This window comes from Salvia hispanica, chromosome 2, assembly GCF_029641045.1.
Source record: "Salvia hispanica isolate PSC_SH4W2 chromosome 2, Shi_PSC_v1, whole genome shotgun sequence".
NCBI classification, from domain to species: domain Eukaryota; kingdom Viridiplantae; phylum Streptophyta; class Magnoliopsida; order Lamiales; family Lamiaceae; genus Salvia; species Salvia hispanica.
Window position 1 is genome coordinate 57,253,584 of NC_142693.1, and position 26,435 is coordinate 57,280,018.

The 26,435-nt window shown below is 37.2% G+C and overlaps 3 protein-coding genes and 1 long non-coding RNA gene across 4 annotated transcripts; 2 read left to right on the forward strand and 2 right to left on the reverse strand.

The window, feature by feature from the left end:
* The first annotated feature begins 8,383 nt into the window (after window positions 1–8,383).
* On the forward strand, window positions 8,384–12,403 carry LOC148932729 (WEB family protein At3g02930, chloroplastic-like). The gene is made up of 3 exons (XM_089065707.1): window positions 8,384–8,869; window positions 9,347–9,542; window positions 9,609–12,403. Exons 1-3 carry the CDS (start codon window positions 8,853–8,855, stop codon window positions 12,159–12,161), a joined length of 2,766 nt encoding a protein of 921 aa, XP_088921833.1. The 5' UTR covers window positions 8,384–8,852; the 3' UTR covers window positions 12,162–12,403.
* Window positions 12,404–13,905: 1,502 nt separating this feature from the next.
* Window positions 13,906–16,754, forward strand: LOC148932730 (uncharacterized). Its single transcript, XM_089065591.1, has 7 exons — window positions 13,906–14,206; window positions 14,285–14,389; window positions 14,586–14,700; window positions 15,218–15,333; window positions 15,726–15,905; window positions 16,171–16,313; window positions 16,415–16,754. The coding sequence occupies exons 1-7, from the start codon at window positions 14,082–14,084 to the stop codon at window positions 16,597–16,599; spliced, it is 969 nt and encodes a 322-aa protein (XP_088921717.1). The 5' UTR covers window positions 13,906–14,081; the 3' UTR covers window positions 16,600–16,754.
* On the reverse strand, window positions 16,414–19,062 carry LOC148932731 (cinnamoyl-CoA reductase-like SNL6). The gene is made up of 5 exons (XM_089065592.1): window positions 18,815–19,062; window positions 18,543–18,700; window positions 17,727–17,918; window positions 17,309–17,640; window positions 16,414–17,195 (listed from the first exon to the last, which is right to left on the reverse strand). Exons 1-5 carry the CDS (start codon window positions 18,945–18,947, stop codon window positions 17,087–17,089), a joined length of 924 nt encoding a protein of 307 aa, XP_088921718.1. The 5' UTR covers window positions 18,948–19,062; the 3' UTR covers window positions 16,414–17,086.
* A 2,047-nt stretch (window positions 19,063–21,109) lies between these two features.
* On the reverse strand, window positions 21,110–22,607 carry LOC148932732 (uncharacterized). Its single transcript, XR_016135023.1, has 3 exons — window positions 22,544–22,607; window positions 21,938–22,120; window positions 21,110–21,812 (listed from the first exon to the last, which is right to left on the reverse strand). It is a non-coding gene; the product is annotated as an uncharacterized LOC148932732 (long non-coding RNA).
* Between the last annotated feature and the right edge of the window lie 3,828 nt (window positions 22,608–26,435).

Genomic DNA, 26,435 nt, shown 5'->3' on the forward strand with positions numbered 1-26,435 from the left:
TGAAGTTGAATATTAGAATAAAGTAGGAAAATGTCTGAACAAAGCCGCGTCGGCGACGATTCATAATTTCAGTTGTGATAAAAAAAATAAAAAAAAAAAGAAAATACAGGCGCGCATCATACGCCCTCACTCACGTGAGATTTTGTTAAAATATAGTGGCAGTTGTTATGTTTGAGAAACTTCTTAATTCAATAATATATGAATAATAGAAAATTCGTTATTTATTAGTTTTGTTTGTATAGAGGTGGATAAGAGGTGGCCGGTGACGGCCGAAGGAAGTTGAGCGGCTTCACACCGTTATTTCCTGTTTGGTTGAAATGATCTACAAATAAGTAATCTCATCACTTCGCATTGTTTGAATTGGTTCACCTGAAAAATAAACAAATTAGCTTAACTCGTAAGTAATGGAGATTTGGCAGAAATACCTGGGCTATATGACTGTAATGGAATTAGAGCATTCAATTCTCCTTATGGGTGCTTAAACGGTTCTCGGTTAACCGAAACCGGCCAGTTAATTGATGAACCGGAACCGGAACCGGCCAGTTCCTAATCGGGAACCAGATTATAATTCAATTTTATTTTTTTTATAATATAATATACTAATAAATATAATTTAATTAAATTAGTTTTGAAATAAAGAAAAATAATTTGAAACATTGAGTGATTTTTAGATTTAAACAATGTTAGATTTGTGAGCTATGTTTTCTGAAATATTAAAATGTTTAAATCGTGATACTTTGAATCTACAATTATTTTCCCAATCCATTTTTTATGAACTAACTACAATGAATAAGAGATTATATGTTTGTCTTTAATGTCCAAAAGAACTTATAAAGATACAATATCATTTCATATGATAGAAATTTAACTTTATAACAAATTTATGTAACAATTCATTTAACATACGATTTTAACATGTTTGTCAATAATTTATTAATTGTTTTGTTATAAACCAAAAAGTCACACCAAGATCAATTAGTATTGGAAATCCATTGAATATTTGTTAAGCCAAAAAAGGAAAAATGGAATTCAATTTTAAAATAAAATTGCTAAAGTAGAACTCCTATTTTTTATAAAAAAAAATTGTTAACATAAACTAGTCCGACCTACTACACTTGGCATCACTCTTATCCATATATGAATATTATTGTATTGTTGGTTTGTATTTTTTTTGGTATTTATTTGAATTTTAAGGTATTATTTGTTATATTTCTAGATGTTGGATTATTATTTTTTAGTATTGAACTATTTAAAATAATAAATAATATCGGATTAAAATTACACATCGGTTCCGGTTCGGAACGTGAATCGACCAGTTCTTAACCGGCCGATTCTAAACCGGAACCGATCGGTTCCGGTTCCGGTTCTAGGATTTGTGAAAATTTAAAACAGGTTAACCAGACAACCGGTTCGGTTAGAACTGGAACTGGCTTATTCCGAATAAGCAGGCCTAATTCTACTATACACACACTACACACGCTATATATATTGCACACATTGTGTGTGTATATGCAATGTGTATTATGTGTGTTCCGAGCGTATAAATTTTTCAAATTCAATTTCTATTACTTTATTTTTATCAAAAGGATTTAGAATTAAATACTTCTAATTCAATTTTATAAAATAATAATTTTATTTTAATTAATTCTAATCCCGTGTAGCAAACAAACTCTTAATATATATATGTTTGATGTGATATTTATTTAAAATCATCATAATGTATATGTTTGATATGATATTTATTTAAAATCATCATTCGATATTATATTATCATATCCACTTGATTAGGAATAAAGGCATCCGCAATGGTGCGGACGATGCGACGGACGATGCATCGTTCGTCGTATCGTCCGCCATTGCAGCATCGCAGACGATGGGTTAACCATCGCCCGCGCCCAATAGATCGTCCGCGGACGATGCGCGGAGGATACCCATCGTCCGTCGCATCGTCCGCCACTGTGGACGACGCTGACGATGGGCACGCGTTTCGAATTTTTTTGAATTTTTTCAAAAGTTTTTCTTATTTAAACTCTACTATTCACTACCATTTCACACACTCCAATTTCACATCTCTTCAATTTCTCTTCAATTATTCTCTCTCATCGACTCAAAAATGAATTCCGACGACTACGATTTGAGTACATCGGAAGGCTGCAGACGGGCCTTGACTTGAGCCTTGTTCGATGCCGTTAATGAAGCCAAGGCGGAATGCTTGACACAAATGCAGCGGGAGCAGGAAGCGGCGGAGGCGCGGGTCCCTCGCCCGATACGACGGCGGACGTTTGTCCCCCGCGAGCACGACGTAGCGCACGAACGTCTACTCGCATATTATTTTGCTGAGAATCCAAGGTGGGGGCCGAATGTTTTTCACCGCCGTTTTAGAATGAGCCGAGATCTTTTTCTCCGCATTGTGCATACGTTGGAGGCCCGTGATGAGTACTTCCAGTATCGGGAAGACGGGATCGGCAGACCCGGACTTACGCCGTTGCAGAAGTGCACGGTTGCGATCCGCCAGTTGGCCTACGGCACAACAGCGGATATGTTCGACGAGTACCTTCACATCGGGGATACAACTGGACGCGAATGTCTGAAGAATTTTTGTAAGTTAGTTGTGGAGGCTTTTGGCGACACATATTTGCGACGCCCGACTGCTGACGATTGCCAGAGCTTGATGCGGATGCACGAGACGGTGCACGGCTTCCCTGGGATGCTAGGGAGCATCGACTGTATGCACTGGAAGTAGAAGAACTGCCTGACGGCCTGGAGAGGCCAATTTACTAGCGGCTACAAGGGCAGCCACCCGACGATGATCCTAGAAGCCGTCGATGATCCTAGAAGCCGACGATGATCCTCAACTCGTCCACCCTATTCGCCGATCAGTGCAGGGGTCGCGGTCCGGCCATTCAGTTCACTGCCAACGGCCGCACACATCATATGGGGTACTACTTGGCCGATGGCATATACCCTAGGTGGCCTGTTTTTTTTTAAGACGATCAGCTGCCCAATTGGTGAGGGGACAGTCTTGTTTGTGCAAAGCAGGAGTCCGCGCGGAAGGATGTGGAGCGGGCTTTTGGGGTGCTCCAATCGCGGTGGGCAATCGTGAAAGGTCCGGCGCGTTTCGGGTACAAGGAAGTCATCGCCGACGTCATGTATGCGTGCATCATCATGCATAACATGATAGTCGAACAAGAACGTGGCCATGTCACCAATTGGGTGAATGATGAAGCCGGATCTAGCTCCAGCACGGCGACCTCACCGGTCACTCGAGGATTACCGACTGGCTTCGGTGCGGTTCTAGAGCGACAGGCCTCAATGCGCAACCAACAAGACCATACTCAACTCATGACCGACATGATTGAAGAAGTTTGGACCCGCAACCGCCGCCGTTGAGAAATTGTAGTTTTTTTTTCGTATTGTAATGTTTGAATTTTAATGAAATGAAGTTTTAGTTTTCCAAATTTTGAAGTATTTAAATATTTAAATAATAGAAAAATGCTTAAGGCGTCGCTTATGGGGGGCTATAGTCTGCCCCACTGCAGGTGGAATAGGAGGAGGATAAAATGCTGACGTGGCGGTGCATAGGGCGTCGCTTAGGGCGTCCCATTGTGGATGCCCTAATAGTAGTAATTCCTTTCTCGTTGTATTAGTCGTTCTTTGTTTATTATAGTAGAACACTTTTTGACAATTTTTTTTTTTTTTTTTTAATCGTGTGTTACCCATCGATTAGGCTGATGGCAGACCTATCAAAGTCCAGAAAAACTGGGTCAATAACATTGAGTTTTTTCGAATTATTGGATGCCCAAAAACATGGCCCAACTCTCAAGCCACAACCCCAACATGCATTTATTACCTAAATAAAATTATGAATGTAATTAACCGAATATAACATATATCTATGTAGACGCATCTATACCCAATGATTGTTAGGCCAACAACAAGAAAGCGACATCCGTTATACCCTCCAATAAAATGATCGATTTCATTGCCACACTCTTCAACGTATGGATAAGAATATGATTTTTGTTTAATAGTAGTATTAATGTAAAATAAACTATGCACATTGTACTCTGTTCTATAGTAATGGAGACGTTTCTTTTCGACACGGAGATTAAGAAAAAATTGTGTAAGTGAGTTAAGTAAATGGAGAATAAAGTGAAAAATGTAAAAGATAGAGAAAAAAAAAGTATCTAAATGACTTTTACTGTGCCACCGTACGTAATGGATATTATGAAATTATATAGTAAATGATTTTACTTTAAAATTTTTAGCAATTTTGCAATTTTTTCATGTACCAACTTTTGTTGACGGATTGAATGCTATACCTTACCACATTAATTAATAATAACCACGTTGAATAAATATGAAAGTGAAAAAGTAAAAAGGAGGCATGAAATTCAAAGTTATTTTACCTTTCATTTTCATATTCATTTGGGTAGAAAAGTTGGCACGCTGCAGTAAATAGTTCGGTGCTCCATCTTTATTGGTCAGTCCGTCAGAATATCTATATGCAATACTCAATCTCTATTAAAAAATGGAAACATTTAAAACTGACATAAAATTAATGCACAATTTATAAAAATTAATGCACAATTTATAAAGTAAATATAAAAAATTAATAAAATAAGAAAGATAAAAAGAAAAATGAATAGAATAAGAGAGAAAGAGAAAAAATTAGTGAAAGTAGAGTTAGTGGATTATGGGGTCACATCCTAAAATAGAAAGATTCTAAAATTTATATTTTTAAGGAACAATCCAAAATAAAAATAGTTGCTATTTTATAAAATGAGGGAGTACTAATAAGTAGTAATATTACTTTTTTTTTAAAGAAAAGTAGTAATATTACTTAATTTAAACTTTAAATGTATAATTTATTATATATAATTAAAATTTATTATGTACATCTATCAAAATATCATTTATATAATAACTTATTATTATTTGTTACGATAATGATGATATATGTGATCTATCGTTAGTGTACTCTTAAAGATGTTTTCCAGATTTTATGTATATATTATTGTGATTAAATTTATAAGTTTTTAATACTCCATTTAGATTTGATACTCCATTGATGATATATAATATGAGCAGTGATAAATTAACAAAAATTGTATATACAAAATTGGACATTTTAGACATTTTACATCTATAATTACATTAATGACGATTAATTAGTTTGTATATCACATATGGGCAGTGATAAATTAACAAAAAAATTGTATATACAAAATTGGACATTTTAGACATTTTACATATATAATTACATTAATGACGATTAATTAGTTTGTATATCACATATTTACCCTTTCGTAACTATTTTAGGGAAAAAATAAGTTTGTTAACTAAATAACTACAGATTTAGGAAAGTATTAAGTAGTTCTATCTTAAAGCTACATAATTACAGATAGATCAAAACTAAAATGATGGATTCATCACATTTTTCATCATACATTTAATAAAATCTTGGGTAAGTAATTAGTCAGACTCAGCATTTAAATGCTACAGTATTATACAATAAAATTTTATTGAATAAATTGACATATAAAATTTTAGTCACTAAAAGAACGTCACATAATGTATTTAAATATTTAGGATTATCATTCAACTAATTATAATTTATTATTTCAATTTTCAGTATTCTAACTAATTAAAGATTATTATTTTGATTTATTTATAATAAAAATAAACTAAATAATAATAGTTATTCAAAAAACTAACTATTTCTTTGTTAAATGGAATAGTAGCGAAATTATAAATTATAAATATAACTACTTGTAAATATACTTAATTAATTAGTATTGTCATCCAACTAATTAAATATCATCACGTCGATTTCCTTGAATACTAGACGTTTTAACTCAAAAATTATGAAATGAATACAACAATAAAAAATAAATTAAAACAAACAATCATTCGATCAAACTATTTTAATAGTATTAAATAATTTTTAAAATTGTAAATTATGGACAACCACATATATCTACACTTAATTTTATAATACTAACATTAAACTAACTGATAATCATTAATTCAATATCTTGACGCAAAATCATGAAATAAAAATAAATTTGATATATAAGTAATAAAAATAAATTAAAACAATAGTAGGAGCATTAATTATTATTCACATCCAAATATTTTATTATTCAATAATTTTAAATGCAAATTATAAAGATGACCATATATATATATACTATATATATACTTGATTTCTTAGTACTCTCGTCCAACTAATTGATGATCGTTAGTCGGTTTTTTTGTGTAATCTACATCTTGACTCAAAAATTACAAAACAAACATAATACAATGTATAATAGTAAAAAATATATTAAAATGATAATGGTCATTCGCATTCAATTATATTATTGTATAACTGAATGATTAGTTAAGAAATAATGATTAATAATTTATTAATATAAAAATACTTATCGCTAAAAGTAATTAAAATTAAAAAAATTATGTATATGCTTTTGGATATTTAATAAAAAAGGAACAAGCTAAGGAAAATATTAAAGAAAAATAGCGCAAAAATAAAAAGAAAACATAAAATATATTAAATTATTATGACTATAAGTATGTTCTCATGTATAGTTGACATTTCAGTTATATAAAAAATTATTTTATTATTTGAATTTATTATTTTCATATATTGAATTATTTCATTGTAACAATATTGATGATTTACAACAATTTGAATGAAATATTAAAAAAAAAACCCCAAAAAAGTTATGAAAAAATAATATGAATGACAATAAAACACTAGATACTAAACTATAAAATGAACAAATATAAATTTCTTTTAAAAAGTAGTATAGTACTTTATTAAATTATATACTACGGAGTAGTATTTATTTTATAATTAAATATAGTAATTTAATTATGTAGTGTGTTAATCAATATTAACATAAATAGTTTAAAACCTAAATCAATGATATTTTCCTAAACTAGTACAGTTAGAAATATCCAACATTAATTACTAAGGGTAAATTAGTTATAAAATATTATCCTCAAAATAAAATTAAATTAAGGGGTATTTTCCATTTTGTATATACAATTGTTGTTAATTTATCTTTATCCATATAATATTGTGATATATGTATATAGATTTGATACTCTATTTAAGTTCAATTAAGACTTGTACTATATGAAGTCCCATATCATTAGTGTAACCTAAATGGCGTTAAACTCTCTCCCTCTATCACTTACCTAAACCATAAGTGTTGTTGAAAATGTCAAATATTTTTTAAATATAAATAATTTTATTAAAAATACGCATATTGAATTTTTTTGCAAACTTGTTAAATTAAATTTAAGTGTTTAACACGTGAATGCATCATGTATCCCACTAAGTTCCCCACTATTTTGTTAGATCATACTATTAGGTTAGCAGATTCCCTAATAATACAAAAAAGTTGCACGATCGATTTTGCATTTTGTCGACACAGTTGATTAAATTGAATGTTTACGAGTGTCATTATCATATTTTCGAGGGTTAATTACACGACTTTGATCATATTAATATCGACTAAATAACTATAAAATGATTAATATGTTCAATTTCACCTAACATTATATTAAATCATAGTATCTGCGATTAATTGTCTCTTTTTCATCCAATCCTAAATAATTGTCACATTTTTTTTTTTACCACCTTTAATAAAGAATACTATCTCATTTTATTAATATTTTATTGTCTAAATTATATAAAAGTATGACTAGTAGTGTTTCACAAAATTTTATGACATACTTTCTTTTATTGAGACAAATGTAATTAAATAATGGAAGACAGTGAGAGTACTATAGAAAAAATAAGATGGCTATAAAAATATTAAATAATACAGTAAATCATTAATATGATTAAAGTAAAGAATATTAAAAATACTCCTTCCTTCCCAGATAATTTGTTCCATCTTGATCGGGCACGAATTTTAAAAAATATAACAAAAAGTGAATTGAAAAAGTTAATGGAATATGAAAATGAAATAAATTATGTGAAACAGATCAAAATAGAAAGATGAGATAAATTATCTGAATGGAGGGAGCATTAGCTCCTAGGATCAATTTCTTCCAACCCTGCCTCAATTAAAAATAAAGAATAAAAAAACTTGAAACATATTTTTACCCACTTTCTCATGATTTCGAGATATGACATGATGGGCAAAAATGGGTAAAAACTGAACTTTGATGGTCAAAGCATATGTAACATTCCTTTTTTCTCCAATTTTATTCCAAGAAATTAATTAATGATGCTTCTTATCTGGAGAAACAGAGCTGAGCTGCATCGATTAAAAAAACAATTAATTAAGCTTTATTCTTCCCAACGAAATTTTCCAAATTAAAACCAAATCCACAAATTAGGCTCAATTGCATAATGCAAACAAAATAGTAAAAGCAAATGGCTCTGAAGCGATTAAAGTTTCTCACTTTGTAGAGAGCTCTTTATCCACCATTTTAGCTGAAAAAAGCAGTAGATTCACATTCTCCCCTCTCTCCCCTTCTTTTTGTCTGCGACAGTTTTTAGACTTTGCAATGGAGGGGGCAATTTGGTAATTTCGTCGGACTGGTAAAGGTGGTAGGGAGAGACAGAGAAAGAGCAGCGGTGGTTTGTTAGAATCTGCGACAAGAACACCCCACTCAACTCCACCACCCTAAATATTTCTTTTTCAATTTTTTCTGTTTCCTATAATCACTCTGTTGAAACTAAAGATTTCAGATTCAGGTTTATTCTCAGAGTTGGAGTGATAATTTCCCTTTCTCTTTTCACGATGTCGACATTATAGATAAACCCCCATTTTCTTTTTTAGTACTTCGCTGTTGAAGAAATTGAAGCGAGAGGTTCTTGATTTTGCGCAATGTCTGCTAAATCGAAGTAAGTGTAGCTCTATCTACTCTTGTTGTGGATCTGGTGCGGTTTTGCTTTCTCATTCGCTATAAATTTTTTTTGTGTGTTTGATTTTTTTTTTTTTCTGAATTGAATCTGCCATTTTCGTGTTTATGATCAGATATGTGTCTATTGCGAAGATAAGAACGTAATGTAGTTAGAAATTGTCACTTTAATTTCTTTGGGTTGCCGCAAAATTGCTTGTTTTTTTGAACCTGCATAGTTATCTTGGTTGAATTGTTGTGTATTTTAGTGTTTAATTCAATTAGGTTTTCCGTTTAATTTTTTTTTTTTTGGATTTCGCATGTGTTGTGAAAATGCCTTGCTGTAGAAGTGGAATTGGCAGAAAATATTCCATGTTTGGATTATTATCCATTTTTGTGGAATTGAACTTCATTCCTGAAATGTGCGTTTGTGGATCTTGGATTTTTAAGTTGAGAGTTGAAGAATTTCTGCTTTGTGTAGATCTAGTTTATCTGGAACTCCAAATGCTAAAGCATCACCGGCAACTCCTCGAATCAGCAGGGGACTTGCTAGGCCTAGTGGTGATTCGATTTCCTCGTTGCAAAACGGCCGCCTCTCTATGGATCGTTCCCCGGGATCTGTCACGCCCAAGTCTAAAGTGGAGAGGGTGTCTCCCAAGCCCAGCACGCCAACTGATGTAAGTCGAACTAACTCTGTTTTTCATAGCGTAGTTGCATTGTGCTGATCTTGTGTTTTGTGTCAGAGGAAGCCAACGCGTTTGGTGAGGCCCTCTTCAGAGCTTCAGGCGGAGCTGAGTCAAACGCAGGAGGATCTGAAGAAGGCGAATGAGAAGTTGGTCTCAGTCGAGAAGGAGAAGGAAAGGGCCCTTGATGAAGTGAAGGAAGCCCAGAGATTGTGTGCTGAGGCGAACGAGAAGCTTAAGGAAGCTCTGCAGGCTCAGAGACGTGCGGAGGAGAATACTGAGATTGAGAAGTTTCGGGCGCTTGAGATGGAGCAGGTGGGGTTTGGGGAGAATCACATTAAGGAAGACGAATGGAGGAAGGAGCTGGAGGATGTGAGGAGTCAGCATGCCATGGATGTGGCTGCGCTGCTGTCCACGACTCAGGAACTTCAGAACGTGAAGCAAGAACTGGCCATGACGTCTGCTGCTAAGAACCAGGCACTGAACCATGCTGATGATGCAACAAAAATAGCCGAGATTCATGCAGAGAAGGTTGAGGTACTGTCTGCTGAAGTGATTCGCTTGAAATCTGCGCTTGAGTCGAGGGTGGAGATGCAGGCCGTTGAGAACAACAAATTGGTGTCAGGTTTGGAGTTAGAAATACATTCTCTTCGACAAGAACTAGAACGAGTGAAGTTTGTTGAGGAGAAATTGGCCGGAAAAGATGCTGCGATGGAGAAACTCAATGTTGATCTAGAGGCTTCAAAGTTGTCTGAATGTTATGCGCATAATCTAGTGAGGGAGCTTCATCAACAAGTCGTGGAGCTAACGTCTCAGGCTGAGCAAGCACGTGAATCAGAGAAGTCGGCTTCAGAAACTCTTGGAACGGTCGCGAAGAAACTGGAAGACAGTAATGATCTGCTGCATGATGCAAAGTCTGAAATCGAGCTGCTCAAGGAGAAGCTCGATTTGTTGGAGATCTCGAATGAGAGACAGAAAGGTGACTTGGAGGAGTCAGAGCATCGTCTAGAGCGAGCTAGAGCAGAATCTTCTGAACTGGTGAAGAAGGTTGAAGTGCTCGAGTCTGAACTCGAAACCGCGAGAGAAATGAGAAGCATGGCGTTGAACAACGAAAAGATTGCAGCTGCTAGTGTAGAAAAGCTGTTGGAAGAGAAGAACAAGCTCACGAACGAGCTGGAAACATCCAGAGACGAAGAGGAGAAAAGCAAGAAGGCATTGGAGAGTTTGGCATCAGCGTTGCACGAAGTCTCCTCGGAAGCAAGAGACGTTAAAGAAAAGCTAATCTCAAGTCAAGCTGAAAATGAAAGTCATGAAACACAAATAGAGGATCTGAGACTGTCACTGAAATCAACAAATGAGAAGTATGAAAGCATGCTCGATGATTCAAGAAAACAGATCAATACTCTTACCGATTCGGCTGAGGAATTGAGGCATAAATGTGGTAACTTGAAGGCCGATTTGGAGCAGAGGGAGCTAGATTTGGCAAATTCTGTGAAAAAGTCTGAAGATGAGAAATCCGATATGGAAAACAAAATAAGCAGGCTGATTGATTCAGTTGAACAGTCGAAGATCGATTATGGTAACTTAAAGGCTCAGTTGGAGCAGAAAGATCAAGATTTGATGAAGTCTGTGAGAGAGTCTGAAGAAGAGAAATGCCATATGAAAAATGAACTAAGCAGGCTGATTGAATCGCTTGAACAATCGAAGCTTGATTATGATAGTTTAAAGGCTGAGTACCAGCAGAAGGAGGTAGATATGGTGAATTTGGTGAAGCACTCTGAAGAAGAGAATGATAGCATGGAAAATGAAGTAAGAAGGCTGGTGAGCTTGCTAAAACTGGCGGAGGAAGAGTCATCTGCAGCGAAGGAGGAGAGGGATCAGTTGAATAAGTCCTTCAGCGAGGCTGATTTAGAGGCAATTCACCTAAAGCAAGTACTTGGTGAAGCGAATGAGGAGAGCGCGAGGCTCAAAGAATGTGTGAACGAGATGGAAAACCGATTGCATAGGATTCTTGCAGAGAATGAGGATTTGCACAAAAGGGAGGCAGCGTCTCAGGAAAAAATCGAGGAGCTATCTAAGTCACTCGAAGAAGCACTGGCCAAGCAGGAGGAAGAAAGTGGCAACCTAACGGACTGCGAGAGAGACTATGATATGCTTCCAAAAGTGGTAGAATTCTCCGAACAGAATGGCAGGGGAGATGTGAGGCATGCAGCCGAACCCCTATCTCAGCTGAACGAGCTGCGTATCAAGGAGGGGCAAGCCGAAGCGAATGCATCTGGTGATGAAGTTGAGAACTCGAATGGGAAACTAAAAGATGGTGAAAGAAACACAGAATCCACAGAGGTCGACCTCAAGATGTGGGAAAGCTGCAAGATCGATGCGAAGGACTTCTCTCCTGGGAGAGAAACGGAGCAAGAATCATTTGAGGATGAGCTGGAGTCAAAAGGCGAAGGCGCTGATATGTATGATCAAGCGAACGGGGTGTTGTCGGGTGATAGTGCTGGGAACAACGGGAGCCCCCAGTCGAAGTCAGGCAGTCAGAAGAAGAAAAAGGCTCTGCTGCAGAAGTTTGGAAGCCTGTTGAAGAAGAAGGGCAGTAGCAATCACAAGTGATAGCAGACATATATTTGTGTTTAGGGAGGTAAAGTGAATATTTTTCCATATTTGAAATGGAATTTGGTTTTGGTGATTTGGTTCATTTTTTGTTCCAATTTCAGCCCTCTTAGGTTTATTTGGAAAAGTTGAAAGTGGAGATTTGTATCATCATGGTTTAGCATATTATTTGTCTGACAATGTAATGTGAGTTATGTTGTGGACTTGCCCTTGTTTTTTTTATTAGGTCTGATCTTTTATTCTATGTCGTGTTGTGATTTACTCATCACGGGATCTTGTATTGACCTGTACTGATGAAATGAAATGTACACGGTTATGTCATTGTGCATGGGGAATTGGGGATGTTATGCATGACTATGTCAGTGTGCACCTCTCAGATCTTACAAATATGAGTTCAAAGTACCAAGGCATATGACAAGAGCATGGCGATGTATGTTGTGACAGTGTCTTATTATTTAGTTATTTGGATTATTTATTATCTATTTTGCCAGAAACTATTTTATTTTTGAACAATTATAGTCGAGCAGAATTATAAGCTCTGTTTCGGAGTTTCTTGTTGGTTTCTTTCCGGAATGATCGAGTCGAACCAAACTTAGGATGCTTAGTTACAAAAAGGGATTCTGTAGATTGAAATCATTAATCAATATATTTACTTTCCTCGCAAGTATCCTCATAAGAATTTACCTTATTTTTTGTGTTTATTTACTTTCCTCATAAGTATCCTTGTTCCATCAAAAAACCCTAGCAGATAGCGGCTACTCGACGGAGAAAACCTCCGCGAACGATCCCCCCGCTAGAAACCTTCGTTGAACCCGTGAATACGACTTCCCGTCGTATCATATTAACTAAGCTACGCGATGATATGTTACTTTATACTTTCTCCGTCTAGTTGAGTTTGTCTTTACTCCCTCTTCATCTCTCTTACTTTACTCTTTCCACTTCAACCTTTACACATTAATTTCTTAAATCTCGTGTCTAAAAGAAATGACCGAGGGAATATATAAGAATCAATTTCATTATTTATATTTGGATAAAAATTGGTATTTTCCAACAAACTTTAAAATTGGTCTAAAATATTTGTATAAATTTTACATTTTGTTTGTTATTTTTCATGGCAAGTCAATGATTATATCTGACTCACTTAGGATGCATTTTTTTTTATCCTACTATAAACTTAAAAGGTATATATACTTCTTAAAAAATGGCGATGACAAGGGAAGAAGATAAATTGAAAAATACTAGTAGTATATAAAAATAACTAGCGCATTTTTTTTGAGAAGAGATAAAAATAAATATGTTAATTATTTCTTTTTAGTTTTCTATTTACCTCTCTTCTCTTAGGTCATCTCCGACCATTTACGCCAAACTCAAATTCATTTTTAAGCAAAGATCACGTTAAAAAGTTGTTTTACTCTAATCATTTACACAATATTTAAGTTTTACACCATTTTTGAATATTTGACTCACAAAGATTTTGCAGTAACACCATATTTGGTGTTATTTCATTAAAAAAATCTAAAAATAGGTTTTAGTTTGATATATACTTGAAAAAATTATCTATACCAAAAATAAATTTTAGTGTATAACTAGAGATGGTATTAAAAATATTCTATAAAAATTCATTTTGCATTTTTTAGTAGTAGTACTTTTCCTCCGTCATTAGAAATTTTCATTTCTTCGCAAATTCATAGTGATCTATTTGACATTTTGAATCATCGTTACTTGCTATTTAAAAAAGAAAAAAAAATACTACAAAAGTCGAGTGAAAGAGCGGTGAGAATGTGAAATTTCTATCAATGATTAGAGAGCGTGGGTCATAATATCATCCATCCTTAAACATTAAGATTCAAAACCCCAAAAATAATCTCTATTGCTGTAGAATTCTCGCCATAGTTTACAGATTAATCAATAAAGCTAACGATGTTCGCCGAATTGATATGCGGTTTGGTTTTCTACCGGATAATTAAGCGATTTTTCTTCGACGACGATTCCGAATTCGATCTCGATTCCTCACGTTTTAATGCCCTCACTGCCGTCGCTAAAAGGTTACATTTATTAATTTTATGAATTGAACTATCCTCATTTCTATTGATGTTTTAATTGTACTAATTGTGTGGGATTAGATTGGAGAAGCTGTATGCAGGGAGCAAAGTTTACGTGGGGCTCCAAATTCCAGACCCTGATTCTGCTTCTCGCAAAAACATTGATCTTATTCTCGTCACGAATCAGTAAGTCTCCCTCTTTTATAAATTTCATGTGCTTACTTTACTGATTCTGTAGTCTTGTTTCGTACGACATTGTTTAGTGTGTTTAAGCTAGTGATGTTTTTGCCTGGTGAATCGTCAGCTCGTTTTGTAATTCATGAAGTTTACAGAGGAATTTGAATTGTTACGGTTGGATGAATGTTGTGTTCCTCTTGTGCAGTGAGGCAATAGTGATTTCTGTAAAGAATGTATCGGGGTTTGTTTCGGTCGATAAGGATGGTAATTGGGTGTGCACTGACAAAAAGCATCGAAGAACTGACCGCCTTCCCAATCCCGTAAGCTACTTTCTTTATGGAGTACATTCTTCCATCCATTCCACCTTGGTTTGCATACACTTTGCATACTTCACCACATTTTCTATAGGGTACTATGACTTAGTTAGAGGTGGATTTGGAAACCACTGCTAGGTGAACAATTTGACTCTTCTATTAGCCTCGATGGCGTTGTGTGCTTTCTGTACATAATCATAGCTTTTTGTGTGATAGATTAAGGACTTGGATTTGAAGTTACTGAGTACTATGGCACATAGAGCATGCTGACCTGACTTGTATTTCATCTAAAAATGAGCCAATTCCATATTAGTGGGATAACAGATTATTTTGAAGTTGTAGAGTACTTTGGTCTAGAACAGATAAGGATAAGATATCTTATAAGATTTTCAAAAACTCTTGGTGGTTAAGTATTTTCTGATCCTAAGAGTTGTGTCATCGTCTCTAGCTCAAAAACTAGTGATTTTCTTTCTCTTGCAAGAACTCATGCCTTCCACAAGTAATCTAAATTTTTACAATTCAGGTAGCTGAAATCGAGCACTTGGTTTCCATTCTTGAAGGGTACCTTGAACAGAGGGGAGTTGCTCTTCCAGAAGGATATTTATCTTATAAAGTCATATGCCCTGATCCGAATTTTTGGTATGATTTTTGTTTTCTATGTTTTTATGGGATATGTTTGATTGATTTATTTTTTCCTGTTTTTTCTTCGTTTATGACTTGGGAGTTGGGTGATCCACTGATCTGTATTGGTTTCATATTGAGGGACTGTTTTTGCCTGCTATTGAGAAAAAACTTTTTTTCCCTATGGTTTTATTTGATTCCTACATGAGTTGTGTGTTTAGTGAAAACTAACCTTTGCAAGTTTCTTAGGATTCCTCCAGGGTGTTACGTGTGTATGTACGTGTGTGGAGTATGCATACTTGTTCCGTGGGAGTGTGATTGTGTGGTGTGTGTGATTGTGTATGCAGCGTATGTAAATTGTAAACTGTATGTAGTCGTTCATTTTTCTGACCTTGCTGCTTTTCAATCAGCCAATCGGTCCCCTTTCCACCTGAGGTCATTACTTATGGTCAGTGGACACAATTAAAACCCGACCAAAATAGTTCATATTCTGGATGGATCAAAGGTGCGCTTTTTCGTGGGAAGAAATTGCAGGAGTCATTTTCCGAGAAGCTCAACTCTGTTCTCTGCACTGCTCCAGCGTGTGATAGGTTTGTTTCAGAGTCACTTTTACGATTGTGTCTTACTAGCTTTCTAATCAGTTTGACAAAACTTTAAGGGTTGGCCTGTGCTGCAAGCATCCCTTCAAAAATAGACTCAATAAATTAACACCACATTGATTTAGAAAAGATCATGTGAAACATCGGAGATTTGTTGTTGTTGTGTTGGACCCCTTAGACTAGCTCGACTTTTCACTTTTTAAAGGAGCTTGGCCTGCAACTTAACGAATATGGACATTGGCGTAATGTGATGCAGGTTGGAGGTCAAAGGGAATAAGTCTATTTTGGGAGAGTTTCTAGAATTCAAAGGCAAACAAGACGACCTCCAGGCGTTAAGAAAGATCAAAAGATCGAAAGTCAGTCATATGACCTTTCAGAAGACTAGCATGTTTTCTTTTGGTAAATTCTTTCGTCCCCTCTGTTGGATTTTGCCACAAAAAATCTGCATCTCATTCACAGAACTTCTTCACATGTCTTGCTGCCGGGTTTGTTCCTTGCAGTTCATTCAGAAGTCCAAGTCTTGTATGCTTTGCGTGATTATCGCGTTGAAGGACCTTCTTGGTCGTCACAATGGAAAGAAGTTGCTGTTAGATCGAGCACGGAGGTACTTTTTAGGCCGCAGAACTCTACTAGATTATGCAAGTATAAGCTTTCTACAATTACTTCGATCTCACTGAGTGTTTGAGCACTGCATATAGTAACCACCACATATATGAGGTAGCAGTTTAAGTTGTAGTACTTTACTATTCCCTCTTCCTCTCTTGAATGCATGTATCTAATCCATGGATTGTGGTTTGTAAATTTATGAGCATAGATTATTATTTAAAAGTAGCATTAGTATGATGTTTGTAAAAAGTAGGCTTGTCAAAATTTGTTGCTGGGATTTGGATTATACTTGGCCAAGTTCATTGTGAGGAATAATCTCATGACATCAGCCACTTTACCCTTTTCTTCTTCTGCTAGGTTCAAAGAATCGGATATACATTGGGAATATGCTACACACTATTTTAGTGAGCTTGAAAATATTCTAATATGTCTAAGACTTTACTTTTCTTCATTTTCACTCAACGTATGCAGTGTTGCATTGCCAAAATGCATCGTCTCCTTGTGTGCAAACTGTTTGTGCTTTTGTGTCTTTTTGTTTTTCCCTTTGAACAAATCAATTGATTGATTCATTCATCTTCGCTTGTCATTTGCAATCTACTCTCGAAATCCACCATCAACTTGCGCAATTTCCCGTTGCTTATCCTCTGTTGGTGCACACTGTCGTCGTCGTCGAACCTGTGATCGCAACAAGATTCACGAATTTTAACATACAGAGACAGAAAGATTTTATCGATTCTATCATGGTTTCTAAAATATTTCTAGCTCTGCCACCAAGCTACCAGACTTACATGTCTTGTGACGGTGATGACGGTAGGAGCATCTTTGCCAGCTTCACCACATCATCGTTGCAGTTTATGATGCCATTGAAGCACAGGTACCGGCCATATGAGGAGACGTCCTCGAAGACGCAAATGTGTGCGTCAACGAGGAAGTCGAGATCGACAGTGACAAGGACACCGTCCTTGAACATCTCAGCGGCCCCAAGCAAGTAGGGGTCCTTGATGCTCAAGTCAGGGTACATCAACAGCCCCGCGTTTATCGACACCATGTTCACCTCCCGGTCCATTGCCAACGCCCATGCCGTCTTCTCGGCTATGGTTTTCGACAGGCCGTGCCACAACTGCATACGAGAATACGAGATGAAAAACTATAACAAGACACAGTCAAATCGGTAATAAAAGAAACATTATCTAGCTAACCAAATACCTTAAACTTCTTGCAAAAGTTGACATCGCTCCAGTTTCTTTCATCGACATCGGACGTCCGGCTATCGCCATGTTCCCTCCAGACCACAGCCGTTGCGGACGAAGTGAAGACAACCTTCTCGATGGTGTCCGTCTGAGCACACGCCTCCAACACGTTGTGGGCCGCTCTTACTTCCAGCTCACCCATAAATTCCTGCACAAATATAATCACACTAACGTGATCAATTGCGCTTTCTTGTAACTTTGACGAAGACAATTAGTTTACAGCTAAAGCTGTCGGATCGTTTTAAAGGGTGTCTCCATTTGAATTCCAAACGACATTTAATTCCGATTTATGTCGCATTCTAGATTTCGTGTGGGCGAATTCCTAACTACAATTCAACGATAAAAGATTGAAGAGAGATGAACTTTTAAAAAATGAAGCTGATGATTAAAAATCAGTTAAAATTGAATTCCTTTGATAATTTTTAATCGAATTATTTATGCAAATAAAATAAAGTTGAAGGTGAAAAAATACAGAGTAACGTAATGGATGACTGAATGAAAATTGAATACATATGAGATTTGAAATATATATTTGGATTTTACGTGCACACGTGGTTTTGGTGGTTTTCTCATATAAGCCGTCCCTAACTTGAGAAAAAATAAGACTCAATCAATATCCTTCTAGAAGCAGCCATTGGAAATTGGTTTATGAGCTATCAAATGAAATTCATGAATTTAATAAGCTGCAAAAACAATCGGCCTAATTTGTCTCTATCTCTACAATTTTTAGCGGAATTAGGTGAAAGGGGGAAAAAATCGGAGACGAGCTTACATCGTAGGTAGGGTGATCGGAGGGGAGCTCGAAGGAGTAGAACAAGGCGCAGCAGCCTTTGAGAGCATCCAAAATGCTGTGATAATCCAATGGATCCGAATGAAACACTCTCAGCTCCTTCTTCTCCATCGATTGCCTCTTGTAACGATGCATCTCCTCTGAAAATCCAACCAATTTCACATCACAAATTGAAAATCGGAAAACCTAATTACGATCGATCAACGCGACTGAAATTAGAGAGGTAGATAGATAAGAGAGGTGAATAAACATACCGTGGCTATGGACGGCGGCGTGCACGGTGTAGCCGCGGCGGAGGAGGCGGTGGACGAGAGCGGAGCCGAGGCGGCCGGAGGCGTCCATGACGCAGACGGTTTTGGATGAGTTCCAGAAAGAAGCTGGCGCCATTGCGGAGCTGTACAGAGTGGGAGGGATGTCAACAATGTAGAGGGGTTTTAGAGAGAGAGAGAGAGAGAGAGTGTGTGTGTGTGTGTGTGTGTGTGTTTTGAAAGGAAGTTGAGGGATTATCGAAGGGGTATACGTATTTAAAGAGAGAGGGAAAGAGGGGAAATGGGCATTGAAAGAGTGTGTCGTTAGCAGATGGTTGGGAAGGTGGTAGTTAGTCACAGGTAAACAACAATACTTATTTTAATCCTCTATTTATTATTATTATTTTAATACTCTGCTAATAGTAATGAGTTTTTTTTTTCATAAAGAATAATAATGATTTTCGATTTATTGAAGGTAGAAAAAACGTTTTACCAGCTAAATTGTGATTTATAGTCATTATTATGAGTTAGGAAGAGGCTAGTTGCTGCTATTCCTATTGAATGTGTTTTACCAATTAAAATGTGATTCAAAGTTGTTATTAGTATGATTTATGAAGAGGCCAGTTGCTATTATTCCTATTGAACGTAGGAAAAAACGCTTTACCAACTAAAATGTGATTTATAGTCGTTTTTATGATGAGATAGTTATGAAGAGGCCAGCTCTACAAATAGTAGCAGCAATTAGTGTAGATAATATCTAGAAAGAAGCCTCGACAATGACTCTAAATTAGTCTTCTCTACGCAATTGAAATAATTAAAATTAGTCAAGATGCTAAAACAGTTGTTTCATTAAAGTTTGGTGTGTAATTATCTTCAGAGATTTTAAGAATGAAATAATATTTAATCGCCTAATTTTACTGCTCACGATGTGCATTCAAATGTAAAATTGAACCATTGTAATACAAAATTTGACTTTTTAATTTTCTAAATGACATTAAATCTTTCTGCTTGTAGTCAGTCCAATATCAATTTTACAGAACAGAGAGCACAGTTGAATTATTGAATAAAGTTGACTATGATTGAAGCATTCCAATTTTATATGAATTGTACTATTATTTTTCTTCTTATAATAGTCGCCAAGATAGTGGTCTAGAAGCTTTTAATCATAGATGTAGCATGTAATATTAAATAAGTCATATTTTTAGGATTTGTATCAAAAGATTGGCCTATAAAAAGAGCAGTTCAAAATTTAAAAATATAAGTATTGTCAATGATTGATTCCACTTGCAGAATGCTATACGATAATGATGAATGATGAGAGAGAAAGAATTGGAGCCATAATTCAGAAGAAAATGAAAAAGTTTGGTAGGAAAAAAACGTGCTGTTTCTCAACTGTAGATGGTTGGTTTGGCTTTTGGGGCATGTGTATTTGGCTCTTTACACAAATAGCATCGTCACATATTCGAGAAAAAATGACAAAGTAAATCAATTCAAATCAAATTGCAACCATACTAATTTAGTTTAAAGATAATCAATTTATATCTAGATAAGACTCTTAGCAATGTGTAGTTACACGAGAGAGTATTATTCGGATTTATTCAACGAAATTTGAACTCAAATTCTTAGGCTTATTTATGTTAAATTTCGGTCATTTTAAATTACTAAAATCTTTAGTCTTTTGATTGGCTATAAGCGACATTGTCTATTGGATTGTCTTGATGATGGCTTCCAATTTCTCCGCTTACGCATAGTAGTATAAGGTGGTGTTTGGTTTCCTAAATAAAATAGTACTACTAAGATATAATCTAGGTTGAGTTGTGAGATTATTTTAGTTGGAGAGGTTGACTATAACTTATTATCATATGATTGTTTATCTAAGATTGAGATTCAATCTCATCGCCCAAACACACCGGTTGACAAGATTAAATCTCATGATTAAATATGTATCATGCTTGGTTCAGAAGATTGAATATCACACCTTAATCCTAGATGTATAGTCTCATGATAATTAGTCATAGTCATCCCCTCCAACTAAAATAATCTCACAACTTAATACTAAATGGATAGTCTTATGATAATTAGTCATGACAACACACCATACATTTTTAATCTCAAAATACAATCTTGCAAACTGAATAGTCCTTATATGAATCTTTTAAGAGCATAAGATGGTGCACTTTCGTTTAGTGGTGGCGCAAATGGAAAAGCTTGCAAATTATAATCCACGGCATCCATGTTGAAAGGGTAATCTTACCGAACCACTTAATTATTGCAAAAATAATTGAAAATCTTCCTGGATTTCATGAATTGCCTAAAGCAGTCATTGTATACAATCATCCTGAAGAGGAAAATAGGCAGTATCATCGTAAGTTAGGGAAATAAATAGAGCTCACAGTCCACTTTCATTTCCTAAATAGAGCACAACAACGTTGTTGCCAAAGAAATCCAAAGAGAAGAAAGCTTTGAACTTAAATTTACCACAACTCCAAAGAGCCCTCTGTGGAAAAATGTTGATGAATTGAATGAGCACAAACCAAACACTAGTGAGCTGTCATACCACGCGTACACGCTGCCCATACTATTTAACGGTTACAGCTTCACCATGTCAGTCAATTAATACCACAAACATCAACTACCACCAAATATACATAAATCAAAACAAAATACAATAAATTCACGAATTAAAACTCAAAACCTCATGTCAAAATTCGTCAATCTAGAAAGAGTAGACTCATGAATTTGTTCTAGAAAGAGTATACAATAAATTTTGCAGTTACATTTTCTTGTCCTCTATCATACAAATTATTGCATTAGTATCATAGAAACATAAATAGGCCAGAACATTATGGATTTACCTGTCTCTTCCAGCAGTCACCAAGGTCCATCCATCTTCGGATATTGCAATTGAAGTAACAGTTGATTGATGTTTTTCTAGTGTTGCGGCACACTTTTTCTTCGCAAGGTCCCACACCCTAGCAGTGCTGTCATCACCACCGGAGAAGATCTGTACAGAATTTAATCACTTCAATCCAATCCATCCAAGCGAGATTTCCAAAGTAAGATATCCAGAAGACTATTAGAAAATTAGACCTCATTGAGATATTCTTTGTTTCAATAAAGTGAACTCACAAGTAATCGGTTCGGGTCTGGGTGAAACATGAGGCTGGTTACCACCCCTTTATGCCCCTTGAAATAATGTGTGCAGAAGCCTCTATCAACATCCCACACTTGCACTTTCTTATCTGCACCAGCTGTTGCCAACAACCCTCCTGAGGAATGGCAAGCCATTCCCATTACTGGCCCTTCATGCCCCTAACCCCAACAAGCCAATATATAAATTAATTTCAAATAAACTCAGGTATGTAAACTAGACGAAAATGCTAGACATGCAATCATAATTCTCAGCCTAAAGCAAGTTCCACCTCTGTTTATAATAACAGAGGAAAAGGTCATTTCCATATGTATACAGCAGTCTAAGGCTTGGCAAATCATAAAGCTCACGTGTCTAACCTCATCAAAAAAACAATTGAAACTCAAACAAATTCACATGCTTACATTGTTGAATAGTATCATAATCAGATTGATTCGATTCATTTCCAGCTCTATAACCGAGCTAAATCAACTAAAATTATGAACAGCGACCTCTTCGAAACAAGCTTCAATTCTTCAATACCAAAAACATTATCTGATCACCATACAAAAATCAACAAACAACATAATGAAATAGCACCGGACCTTCCACGAGCGAATGCATTTGAGCGTGGAGACCTCCCATACTCGAATTTGGCGGCTGTGGCTGGAGGAGAAGACGAACTTGTCGTCGGGGCTGAGGATGAGGGCAGTGACAGGTTCGGAGTCGCCTTCTATGGTTGATCTGATGGCGGAGTTAGAGTGTCCACTATAGTTGGCCGGGCGGAGTTAGAGTGTCCACTATAGTTGGCCGGGCCAAACCACAAAGTGTGGCCAGGCCACAAAATCGTGGTCAGGCCACCAATGCCCATGTTTCCCACTATAGTGGACATGGCCAAGCCACCAAAAAATTTATTTTTTCCATTTTGTTTATATTTTAATTCTACTACAATAAAAATTGTTAGACTACAATAATTAAATAAAATGCATAATTTAATGAAAACTAAATCGAAAACTAAAACTTCGTTGTATTATAGAACGGGGTAAAATTATACAACGAAAATTGTTTTAGAACACGCAAACAAAAACATAAAAAAACACAGCCATCGCCGACTACTCGGTGTCATCATCAGAATCCGCCGCTTCATCTTCACCCGTTGCATCGTCACTGCCAACGCCATCACCGTCACCACCACCGCCACCGCTCTGAGGTCCCGTCGCCGCCGCCGCCGTGTCCTCCCACCCCAACAACGACCTCAGCCTCACTGTAAGGTCGTATTACATCATCTTGGTAGTCGGGTATGTCGACTTCTCATACAAGGCCAGAGTGTCCTTGAGTTCCTTTATCATCTGCACCGCGGTGTTGTTCAACGCCGCTCGGGCCGATCCGGGGGGGGGGAGGGTGCAGACGGGCCCGCAGCAGAATGTTGGGAGGCAGCGGCGGAGGCGGATCTAGCGGCTCAGATTGCGGACTGTTGACCCAGGGGCCGTGGACACCGGGATAGTGAAGAGGGGGGGGGGGGCTCCTCCATAACCTCGTCGTTGAGGTCGAAGGTCCTTGAACCGCCGCTACTACTACTGCAGTTGCCGCCCCTGCCCCGTCTTGTACGGCTCGGCCCCAGAATCAGACGCGTTCTCGCAGATGGCTCTGAATTTTGGGGAGTCCCCCAGAACGAGGAATTCTGCCCAATAGGTAAACTTCTTGCCTACTTGCACACTGAACAACTGCATCGACGGGGATTTTATGTCGGCTTCGCTGCGGCTACTCTGAGCAGTGCGCATTTGGTTCTCGTATATACCAATGAACTTCCGAAGAGCTGTAGTGATCCTGCCGAACTTCTTCCGAATCTGATCGGGTGTACGGTCGACGCTCCTTGGCGGTTTGAATTCATTGTACACCACCAAGACTTTCCGCCAGAAGCATAAGTCGGTCTGATCCGTGCCAACTATGACATCTGTCGTCACCGCGTCCCATGCCCTAGCAATAGCAATGGACTCGGCGTCTGTCTACAGAAACCCTCGTCGACCACGACCGCCATCGCCATCTCCGTGACCACCGCCGCCGCCTTTCTGCCCGCCGCCGCCATCGCCTTGTCCGCGACCACCGCGGCCGCCTTGCTACCCGTCGTCGCCATTGCCGCCACCTCGCGCGGATCCTCCGCCTCGCCCACCGCCGCCGCCGCCCCTTCGCCCACCGTTGCCGCCGCCACTTCGACTGCCACCGCCGCTGCTTCTTCCACCGCCTCCTCTCCCCGTCTCTACACGACCGGGCGTCGGCGTCGGGGTATCAGGCGACCCCATCAATTGTTCCCATGTGAATCTATCAGATTCATCAAGCGGAGATTGACTGCTCTGGAATTGGGAGGATTGAAATTGGGACGAGAAGTTTATCGCGTCCATGTTGGGTCGGTAGTCGCCGGTCCCCGGTTGGGTACGACCCGCATATCTCTGCTGATAAGCCGGGGACTGACCCCGGTTTTGGGGTGTTTGTTGCTATGGCGCCGGCGATGGCGGACTCCACATCTGGGGTGGAGGAGGGGTGGGAATCGATCTCCAGCGTTGGGGGGGTGGAAAGCTCCCCTGTCCCAAATCTCCATAACCGTGATCATCTCCACCTTGCATTTCACAAAAATTCAAATTGAAGGGAATAGGGTAAATTGTGTGTGAGAGTAGAGTAAAAATAAGATATGAATTTTAGGTATATATAGAAAAAATTTCGAAAATTTAAAATAAAAAAAAAAAATTCAGCAAATAGGAGAGCCGCGGCCCGTGGCCAATGCAATAGGAGGGCCGCGGCCAGGCCACGATCGTGGCGCTCCCATGTCCACCCCCCCCCTCCCCCGCCGCGGCTGCCCACCCCCGTCACTATAGGGAGCCGCGGCTCGCGGCTCTCCCGTGGCCCGGCCGCGGCTCCTCTATAGTGGATGCTCTTAGAAGATTCGACGAGCTTGATGGTGTCATTGCAGGCGCAGACAATGAAAGAGGCGTCGGAGGCGACGGCATAAGAGCCGCCGGTGTAGAACCGGTGCAGAGATTGGAAGCATCGGTAGTTCTTCTTGAGCGCCACTGCCGACGCCATGAGCTCAACGGAGACGATGGAGGGAAGGGTTTAGGGTTTTAGGCAGCTTTGTAACAAAACCGTTTTTTTTAAGTACTGATGAACTTCAAAATTGGTTCTTTGTATTTATTTTTCTTTACTTATTCTTTTTTATTTTGTTATTTTTTTGATATTTTAAAAATTCAAATATAAGTGAAAAATTACAATTTATTTTTTAAAATATACTACTGCATATATTCATGTAAGACCATCTCCAACCATACTCCATAAATGAGTTTTGGTGTAGAAATCTTCTCCAATTCATACACCAAACTCAAACACATTTTTGGTGTTTTTTGTGAAACAACACCAAATATGGTGTTATTGCAAAAATTTTGTGAGACAAAAATCCAAAAATGGTGTAAATTTTGAATTTGGTGTAAATGGTTGGAGTAAAACTATTTTTTAGTGTGACGTATATTCAAAAATTGAGTTTGAGTTTGGTATAAATGGTCGAAGATTGTACGACTCCATCATATTGTATATTGCGGAGCCATGTGTAAAAACAGAGAACACATAAGAAGAAGACACTCCATTTGGTTCTTATTAGAGAATGTACAATGATTCATCCAATTCTACTTACATGGTAACAATTTTGATTTCTATTATCCATATTCCATGGAATCAATAAAGACACCACGATATGTTATTGACATGACATGTAAAGAAGAGTGGCTTGTTATTTGCCCAAAATGTTCAAGCAATTTTTTTAAAATGGCTTTCAACAACAAAAAATGAATACTTAACTTCCATCCACGTTGGAGGGTCGAAACAAAACAAACGAGTACTAAATTGGATCATAAAGAAATATTTGGCCGTAATAAAAGCAACTCCGAGGGATAGGTAAATGAGAAGGTAAATCATGATAACTGCCAAATTTACCTCTTTTTGACAGAAAAACATTCTGCCAAATTTACTACATTTTGACAGAAAAACATACTCAAATAGAAAAAGCTGTTTTTGAGCTTGGCGGGAGATAAAGAAGTGGCAAAATCTTAAAAATAAAACTGAGCATATATTGAATTCTCTTTAATTGGTTGTTACTTTTATGAAATTAATTCCACCAATAATAAACATAATACTATTAAATTCTAAACCCTAATTTTCAAAATAAAAAGACACCAAGAATAGACTTTCACCTCATTCACTTCTACTCCCAAAGCCAAGCAATTCCTTTTCAATATCAGGCAAACGAAAAATCAAAGGTATAAATATAGAAAAGAAGATAGAAGAAAGATATTTGTGTTTGAGAGATTGAGATAGTGCTTTGGTTCCTTGAAGGATTGCGCTGCGGTTATTGTTGGAATTTGACAATGGCCAGTATACATACCTTGCCACGCAGTTGGACAATTTTTCCACTTCCAGTACATGCAACCTATGCTTCCTAACATACTTGGAAAC